At 43.4% G+C, this 9,910-nt stretch overlaps 1 protein-coding gene and 1 pseudogene across 1 annotated transcript; one reads left to right on the top strand and one right to left on the bottom strand.

The window, feature by feature from the left end:
* The window catches only part of LOC100609813 (beta-glucuronidase-like), a 46,898-nt pseudogene that overhangs the window by 29,394 nt on the left and 7,594 nt on the right, over window positions 1–9,910 (top strand).
* Window positions 7,118–9,371, bottom strand: LOC107971486 (putative POM121-like protein 1-like). Its single transcript, XM_063811433.1, has one exon. The coding sequence runs from the start codon at window positions 8,420–8,422 to the stop codon at window positions 7,139–7,141; it is 1,284 nt and encodes a 427-aa protein (XP_063667503.1). The 5' UTR covers window positions 8,423–9,371; the 3' UTR covers window positions 7,118–7,138.

Genomic DNA, 9,910 nt, shown 5'->3' with positions numbered 1-9,910 from the left:
TATTTTGGTTAGCAATAATTAAGACATGTACTAAACACATACTAACTTGTAGTGTATTTGAAATAACATTGCACTTGGCTACCAAGATTTTATACCCCTCAAATAATCTTGGCATTGGAAATAAAGTAGTAATAATAATAATTACTTGTTTCAGTTACTGTACTAGGTGTCTTTATGTATATTATTTTTAATCCTCACCCAATTTTATAAAAAGTATTATTTCTCATGTTTTTTTCAGTGGAGGAAACCAGGACTCAGCAAAGTTATATTAACTAGTACATGAACTCTGTGGGTTCAGGAGCATCTCTGTATAGTGCTGCCATCTAGTCTTGTCTCCTCATTTTCCATGAAATAAGGAGACTGAGGCTGGGCGTGGTGGCTCATGCCTGTAATCCAGCACTTTGGGAGGCCAAGGTGGGCGGAACACGAGGTCAGGAGTTTGAGACCAGCCTGACCAACATGGCGAAACCCCATCTCTACTAAAAATACAAAAATTAGCCCAGCGTGGTGGCGCGCGCCTGTAATCCCAGCTACTTAGGAGGCTGAAGCAGGAGAATTGCTTGAACCCAGGAGGTGGTGGTTGCAGTGAGCTGAGATCGTGCCACTGCACTCCAGCCTGGGTGACAGAGCGAGACTCTGTATCGAAAAAAAAAAAGAGACTGAGTCTAGTGAAGCCAGTGGACTTGCTCATGATCACGCAGCTAGTTAGCAGCAGAATGAGGACTTGGATCCCTGAACTCCTGACTCACATTCCGGTGCACTTTTCACTACAGCAGGACACCTGGGCTCCTGAGCCCCAAGTGACAGCCCCAAACAGCTGTGTTTATCTGTCTTGCATGTCCCAGCTTGTTTTGCTAGCTGAGCAAAAACTACTTAAAAGGATCCTCAATCTTCACCTTCCCACTCCCTTCCACTTCTACTCATATACTCCCACTTGCCTCATGAATGACTTCATAGAAACAATTGTGCAATGTCACTAAGCCTTCCTCTGGTGTCAGAGTTACTCCCTGAGAGAGCATTCACTTACTCATGACTCTGGTTTACTGGTTAGATTGGCTTTCCCTCTCTTCTCTTTGATCGGAATCTTCGTTGTTTAGGCAGGAATTTGAGGAGCAGATGTTATGCCCCTTGAACAGACCCTTTAATTCTCCTTAGTACTGTGTCTAATGACTCTTAATCCTGTCCTTTTAACTCTGTGGCTAGCAGATTTCAGAGTGAAGTGAGAGAGGAATGATGAGCTTGATGCTGAACACTTCATTTTAATGTTGGCAAAGTAGTCTACAGAGAGTACATGACAAACAGTGAGACAGAGGGAAAATGTTAAAAATGTTCCTATATAGCAGAAAAACAATGTGAACATTAGTGTGGGATCACTGAAATTTTGGGTTTCCCGTCAAATGTAGATAGAACAGTTTGGTTGATTAGTTTGCCAGAGAAATGGAGCCATTGACTGTTTCTACTTTGTCTTCTTAAACTTTTATATTTTTCAGATTTTCATTTCCCTTTTAAAATAAAAATAAATCATCAGAAGAAACAAAGTGATCTCTTGTTTTTCCTGGTTACTGGAGAAAATTACACTTCCCCCAAATGGGAGTAGCATTAACAAGCATATATCCTGTGAACTGATTCCTTCCATTCTTTAGAGACTTTGGTTTAGTGCTCTGAACTTTCTGATTATCAGATCTTATGTGTTTGCTAATATATAAAATAACAAATTAGACATAATGCCCTATAATTGTCTCAGTTTGATTAATTGCCTGAAATTTGATCTATCAGTCAGTGTTTGATTAGAATAGAGAAATCACATGTAATTTGAACAAGGAAAGATTAATACGAAGAACTGCTAGCTATAACAGGGTTTTGGAGCAATGAGGATTGGCTAGTAAAAAGTAAAGAGAACTCTAAGGAATATAAGAATAACAGGTAAAAGGAGCATCAACCCCTGGGGTTGAGATAGAACATCCATGGCCTCTGGGATTAAGATCCAGACCCTGTTTGAGGGGGCATGGCTGTGGCTCACTGAATGAAGAGAAGTTGCTGTGGTAGAAATCTGTCTCATCAGAATCACTCTGCTATAATACTGCCTTGTGGAGGTACTGGTGGAAGATACTGGGTGCTGCTGACTGCTGTGCACTTCAGGAGCCTGACAATGGAGCAAACTGCACGGATTCTGGATCTGGACACTGGAGAAGCTGTGTTGCAGTACAGAAGCCTGCCAAGAGGAGCACACAAGACTCTTGTAAAGAAGAGGAAAATCTCCTCTTACAATGTCGATCTAACATCATGCCAACTAGCAAAGGAAAAATGTTTAAAGGGTCCAGGTTCATTTCTGCAGAGCAGATAGGAAAGGATGAATTTGGAGCTGAGAGACAATAAGTGGACAACTGGCACATTTGGTCAAACTTGTAATTTTATATCTTAGATGGACAAATTTAAACCCAAGTCCATAGGTGTTTTCCTTACAAGCTTACATTTAAATTTGCGATCCTGGTCTGAATTTTGCTAAGGACTTCATTCTTTCCCAGTGTTTCAGGAAGGATACCATGGGGCCAGAGCCACTTTTCTTTATTGTAAGGTCCTGGGCTGTGGCCCCTTTTGCTTTTCTGGGCTCCTTTCTCATGGGCATCTGTTTTGGGAGCTTCATTTCCTCATCTGCTTTGACACTTTAATTTTGGACGTTGTAGTGAAATGCTTCACATTGTCACACATTCTAATCTCAGAGACCACTCCAAATCTTTTTGAATTTTCTTGGCCATTGGAATTAGTACTCTGGAATCAGTACATTAAGAATGGTTTTTTAAAAACTATGAGCTAGAATTTCAACATTTTAGAAGAAATGGTCAGTATAAATTTGGAGAAGCAGTTTCTAGCTAGTAGTAACTGTACAGAAAAACAGTTTTATTGATAAGTATCTGATTTGGATTTAGGAACCAGCTAGGATGAAAAATTCAATTGAGGTCTGGCCAGTTAGACATAAATTTTATTTTTCCTTTATATTCTGTGTCCAAAAGACAAATTGTCATGAGTTATTTTTTTTTTCTGAAGTATCCGTTTGTTTCTCAGCTTTGGAATTAGAGGTGTAGAAAATAAACGGGACTCAACAGCCTAAGATTTTGTTTAAAAAGATGTTCTTATTTATTTATATTTAAAAAATTTCTAAACTTTTTTTTTTGCAAGAAACTGTATGTCAGCATTTTCATTTTTGATAGATAAATTTTATATTTGGGATTTTGATTATGAAGTTGTTTCTGCACCAGAATTCCTTATGGATTTTTGTAATAATCTGTATTTAGTGTGTTTAATTATTTGCTTTCCATTTATATTTATTTTGGGATTTCTTTTTTAAGAGAATGGCACCTGTGACAGCATACTGTTAATATTACCCTTGTATCGTACTTTACCATGCCATCTCTGAAGAATATTACAGACCATTTTGGAGCATGGTGAATAACAAATTTTTACCTTAGGAGTTCACTTGAATAGTCGTTTTTATATTTGTGACTGCAAGTCACTTTTAGGGGCTGTACTTCCTTAGTACTGGTAGCATTATTATCCAATGGACTTTTATAGCTTTCATTAGGTTTTCTTTTGTTTTTGTTCTTTAAAGAACATTTTACTTATCTTAGTATTTCATTTTTCATCTATATTATGAGGCAGTAAGAGTCTTCTGTTTTTCCAAAGTGGAGACTGCTTTATATTTATCTCATATTGTCTACAGCTGTAGTGTTCAATACATTAGTCACTAGCCACATGGGGTTATTTAAATAAGATGAAATAAAAATTGGCCGGGCGTGGTGGCTCACGCCTGTAATCCCAGCACTTTGGGAGGCCGAGGCGGGCAGATCAGGAGGTCAGGAGATCGAGACCATCCTTAATAAGACAGTGAAACCCCATCTCTATTAAAAATACAAAAAATTAGCTGGGCGTGGTGGCGGGCACCTGCAGTCCCAGCTACTCAGGAGGCTGAGGCGGGAGAATGGCTTGAACCTGGGAAGCAGAGTTTGCAGTGAGCCGAGATGGCGCCACTGCACTCCAGCCTGGGGGACAGAGCGAGACTCCATCTCAAAAAAAAAAAAAAAATTAAAATTAAGTTCTTTAGTTGCACTAGCCATATTTCAAATACTTGATGGATACATGTGGCTAGTGGCTAACATAATGGATAGCACAGATATAAAACATTTCCTCGTCATATAAAGTTCATTGGATAGTGCTGGTCTGTAGCTTATAGGATGGTATCTTAGTCTGCTTCAGCTGCTAAAACAGAATACCATAAATTAGGTAGCTTAATCAGTAGATATTTTGACCAGGCATGGTGGCTTATGCCTGTATTCCTAACACTTTGGGAGGCCGAGGCAGGTGGATAACTTGAGCTCAGGAGTTTGAGACTAGCCTGGGCATCATGGCAAAACCTTGTCTCTACAAAAATTAGCTGGGCATGGTGGTGCATGCCTGTAGTCTGAGCTACTTGGGAGGCTGAGGTGGGAGAATTGCTTGAACCTGGGAGGTGGAGGTTGCAGTGAGCCATGATCGCACCACTGTACTCCAGCCTGGATGACAGAATGAGACTCTGTCTCAAAAAAAAAAAAAAAAAAAAAAAAAAAAAAAAAAAAAAAAAAAAAAAAAAAGAAGAGATATTTCTCACAGTTCTGGAGGCTGGAAGTGCAAGATCAAAGTGTTGGCAAATTACGTTTCTTAAAGAGGGCCTGCTTCCTAGATTGGAAATGGCCATCTTCTCTCAGTATCCTCACATGGTAGGGAGAAAAGCAGCTCTAGTGTCTCTTCTTATAAAGGAAGTAATGCCACCATAGGGGCTCTATTCTCATGACCTCATCTAAACCTAATTCTCTCCTAAAGGCCACTCCTCCCAATATCCTCACCTTGGGGGTTAGGGCTTTATCATAGGAATTTTTTTTTTTTTTTTTTTTGGGACAGAGTCTCGCTCTGTCTGTCACCCAGGCTGGAGTGCAGTGGCACAATCTCGGCTCTCTACAAGCTCCGCCTCCTGGGTTCACGCCATTCTCCTGCGTCAGCCTCCTCAGTAGTTGGGACTAAGGCGCCCGCCGCTGCGCCCGGCTAATTTTTTGTATTTTTAGTAGAGACGGGGTTTTACCATGTTAGCCAGGATGATCTCGATCTCCTGACGTGGTGATCCACCCGCCTCGGCCTCCCAAAGTGCTGGGATTGCAGGCATGAGCCACCGCGCCCGGCCTATCATATGAATTTTGAGGGAACACAAACATGCAGTCTGTAGCAGATGGTAATAGGCTGATATATTGCACTTGTTGATGTAAATCTGATAGGTTTCTTTGTCTCCAAGGACAGCTTTTAAAATATTTAACAATACCAATAATTTTTCAGGTTCTGTGAGAATTTTGTAATTTATAAGTTGCAAACTTAAAGTAATCTATAATCTATTTTGTCCTAACAATTACAAATATATTTTTTATTTCAGATTATATGTATTCCTACCAGATGGAGATAATTACAGCTTTAACAATTTTTATTTTTTCATTTTATTTCACATATTGACATTAAATTTTTATTGACACATACTTGTACATATATATGGGGTACAATGTGATGTTTTAATACATGTACTCAATGTGTAATGATCAAATCAGGGTAATTTGCATAATGATTTTTCTGTAGGGAGAAAATTCAAAATCTACTCTTCTGGCTATTTTCAAATATATAATATGTTATTGTTAACTATACTCATCCTACTATGCAATAGGACACCAGAACTTATTCCTGGGTTCTACATCTGTTTATTAAGCCAACCAAGGATCGGAAATATTGGGAAAAAAAATTGCGTCTGTACTGAACATGTACAGACTTTTTTCTTGTCCTTATTCCTTACACAATATAGTACAATAACTATTTGCATGACATTTACATTGAATATTATGAGTGATCTAGAGTTGATATGAAGTATATGGGAGGATGTGCAAAGGTGATGTGCAAATAGTATGCCATTTTATATCAGGGACTTGAGTATCCTTTGTTATCCTCAGGAGATCCTGAAACTAGTCCCCCATGGATACTGGGGGCTGACTGTATAGTCCTATCCTCACGGAACTTTCATTCTAATGAGGGAAGACTGACTATAAACAAAATATATATAATAGGTGGTGGTAAGTACCGTGGAGAAGTAACAAATGGGGCAAAGTGAGTTATACAGCTCCATTCTTAGAAACGTTGGAGTACTTTTCTTAGTTTATACTCGCGGTGGTTTCCTTTTGTCTCCTTTATTACATGGGACTCTGACATGTGCCCATAGCTAGGGTGGCAGTAGGATCTACCCGATAGTAGGGTGGCAGTAGGATCTACCCAAAAAGCATCCTGCTGATACAGGACCAAAGCATCCTGTTGTTCTCCAGCCTATAAAAAGAGCTAATGGTCTTGCTTCTCTTAACTGTGGCCTCCTACACTGTGTTTTGGACGATTGGTGATGTCTTGGATATTCTGTTTCTTTGGAACTTTGAATATACAACACTTTACTAGGGAATTAGCAATGGAAGCAGAGCAAAGATGTACAGAGGAAACAATGCATAACTCTGATGGAATTGAAGTCATGAGGCAGCAGAAAGCTGAAATAGGCAGAGTGGGAGGGTTAGAGGGAATTTAACTGGGAGTAACAGAAGTAATAGTTAACGGAGCCAGAATGCTTGAGTCATATAATTGCAAAGCAGAGTTGGGAGCAACAGATGCTAAAGAGTAGTTGCTGTAGTTCCTCTCTGGGTGGTAGGAGCAGTTGTCATATTACTATATAGCTACTGAATGAAGAAGAGTTCTTAGTGAGGTCTGGGTGAACAGCTCTTCTTAGTATTCTGTGTGACCCCATTTAACCTTTTAACAAATCTCTAAGTCAATAAATAGCCCCTAAGGTAAACTAAGTTTTTCTCTGCTATTTTTTTGCTTGAGAGAGCTATAACTGTAATAGACTTATATTTCTGAAGATTTTAGTGCTTGCCAATATTTGGTAATATTTATGTTTCCTATATTTGTAATGAACATTCTTCTGGTACATTTTTTGTAAATTATTGTTTCATGCATAAAAGTTCACCTTTTATTGTATAAAATTCACGCAGATTAATTTATACACATTGACAATGGGTAAATAGAATTTTTCAGATTATTAAAAGCTGAAGGATGCCCATGTAAGCAAAAAAAAAAAAAACAAAAAAAAAACCAACAAACATAAACCCAAACCCCTCAAACAATTTCGAACACAAAACATTCTTCTCATGCCGGCATTCATTCTCATGCCGGCATCCATGCTTGCAGCTGTGAAGGGGGCAGGAATCAGCGAGGTGACCTGGGCTGAGTCCCGGTAGTGGGAAGAGGTGGCAGGAAGGGGATCTGAGGAGAACAGGGGTCCTGGTGCTCTGTGCTTCTTTCCAGACACGGGAGCTGTAGAGGGGACCTCTGCAGCAGATGCTAGGGGGGCCACTAGGCCCAGGCAGTCTTGGGACTTGGGTCTGTCCTGCTGTGCATCCATAGTGGGTGCTTTAGAAACGGCAGACCCACCAGAAGCCCCTGTTGCAAGTGAGGACAAAGTGTGGGAAGGCCGTGAGGGTCTGCAGTCCGAGATGGCCTTGTCCTCAACGTGCAGTGCACTGTTGATGCGGGGCCTGGAGGCCTTGGATCTGGGGGAGCCACCGGTGGGGGCGAGTGTCTGCCCTGGTGCTGTATCTGCATTGTTTTCACAGTGGCTGTGACCCGAAGAGACAGCCTGAGGTCCGTCCTCACTCACTGTGTTTGAGGAACTGAGGGCCAGCTGGCAGTGGGATGAGGCTGGCCCCCTCCTCTGCTTTAGCCCCGGCAAGTCTCCCGTGGAGCTGTAGGAGCTGGAGATGGCATTTCGTTTGGTGCACGAGCTCGCCCAGGAGGTCTGGGATGTCTGATTATATCTGATTTCTGAGCTCTGGGCATGGAGGTCTGTCTGCAGAGGCCCGGGCCTGGGCAGAAAGGGAGAGAGGCCTCCATTGTCCCACAGGGGCCGAAATGCAGACCATGCATCCCCGGTGACCTTGGGGACTATTCTCTGATCATCAGGATTTTCTTGGACTCTGGGGTCCTCGTCCTGCTCAGGCATCCCTGCCCCGCTCTCCTGCCCTGCTGGCCCCCTCCTCCACTTTAGCCCCAGCAAGCCTCCCACGGAGCTGTAGGAGCTGGAGATGGCATTTTGGTTGGTGCACGAGCTCGTCCAGGTGATCTGGGATGTCTGGTTATATCTGATTTCTGACCTCTGGGCATGGAGGTATGTCTGCAGAGGCCCGGGCCTCGGCACAAAGGGATAGAGGACTCCATTGTCCCGCAGGGGCCGAAATGCAGACCGTGCATCCCCGGTGACCTCAGGGACCCTTCTCTGATCATCAGGATTCTCTTGGACTCTAGGGTCCTTGTCCTGCTCAGGCATCCCTGCCCCGCTCTCCTTTAGGGCCCTCAACACTATCTTCCCTGGACACAAGTCTGGGGACAGCCGGGTGTTGTGGACCCCAAAGGGGTGACTACCTGCTCCTGGGCCCCACAGAGTCCTCGTGCTCAGTGTAGTGTCTGAGCTGGAGGATGCCCTGGAACTCGGAGCACACAGCACTGGGTGCTATGGTACCTGTGCAGTGAAATTGAAGGCAGAATCACCAGGATGGAACACAGGTCTTGCAGGATCACGGAAAACCTTCTTGGAGTTGTCTTGACACCACTGATGTCGAGTGTCTGGGTGCTTGTAGGATGGCCTGCCACTCAGTCCAGGGGCAGGAGCAACGGGGAGATCCCACAAGCAAAGTGAACTGGGGGATGGGCTGAAGGGGCTCCAGGCAACTGAGCCCTACTCGCGGGTCCTCAGCCTTGGCCCAAACAGGAATGAGGGGCACAGAGTGCCCGGGTAACTGCTCCTGGGAGCAGTGGGGAACCGTCCGATGCTTGAACTCTTGAGAGCTGGGCTCTGAGCGTCCTCGTCCAGCTGCCAACTCGGCCAAAGGCTAAGACAGCAGACTCTTCTGTTGCCGGGCAACGCACCTTCTAAACCTGAGGGAGTGGGCACGTGAGCACATAATGGCACCAGTGACAGAGCGACCATAATGGATTAATAAGCACAGCCAGGTACCCGCACAAGGCACTTGCTGTCAATGGCAGGAGGCGGACGTGGGGTGTCGTGCAATAGGTACTGGAGGGAGAGACGCGGGCACAAAGATCGCGGGAGGAGCAGGTGCCCACAGTGGCTGCAGATCTGCCCGTGGATCACTGAAGATTCCTGCTCTCCTGCTGAGGTGGAGACTGCAGTGAGCTGAGATCGCACCATTGCACTCCAGCCTGGGCAACAAGTGCAAAACTCAGTCTCCAGATAAAAAAAAGAAAAAGAAAAAAAAGAGGCCGGGTGTGGTGGCTTATGCCTATAATCCTAGCACTTTGGGAGGTCGGGGTGGACGGATCACGAGATCAGGAGTTGGAGACCAGCCTGGCCAACATAGTGAAACCCCGTCTCTAGTAAAAATACAAAATTTAGTCAGACATGGTGGGCAGGAGAGAGCATGTGCAGGGAAACTCCCATTGATAAAACCATCAGATCTCATGAGACTTATTCACTACCATGAGAACAGCATGGGGGAAACTGCCTCCATGATTCAATTATCTCCACCTGGAGCCAAACCATATAATTCTTCCCCGGCCCCTCCCAAATCTCATGTCCTCACATTTCAAAAGCAATCATGCCTTCCCCAAAGTCCCCCAAACTCTTCTTTCAGCATTAACTCAAAATTCCATAGTCCAAAGTCTCATCTGAGGCAAGGCAAGTCCCTTCCACCTATGAGCCTGTAAAATCAAAAGCAAGTTATTTTCTAGATACACAGGGATACAGGCATTGGGTAAATACACTCGTTTCAAATGGGAGAAATTGGCCAAAGCGAAA

Source organism: Pan troglodytes, chromosome 4, assembly GCF_028858775.2.
Source record: "Pan troglodytes isolate AG18354 chromosome 4, NHGRI_mPanTro3-v2.0_pri, whole genome shotgun sequence".
Taxonomy (NCBI): Eukaryota; Metazoa; Chordata; class Mammalia; order Primates; family Hominidae; genus Pan; species Pan troglodytes.
This window is presented reverse-complemented; position numbering and strand designations above follow the sequence as displayed.

What these genes read in the sequence shown, in the direction of transcription:
- LOC107971486 (XM_063811433.1), bottom strand. Translation starts at nt 8,422, where the DNA reads ATGCCTGAGCAGGACAAGGACCCTAGAGTCCAAGAGAATCCTGATGAT.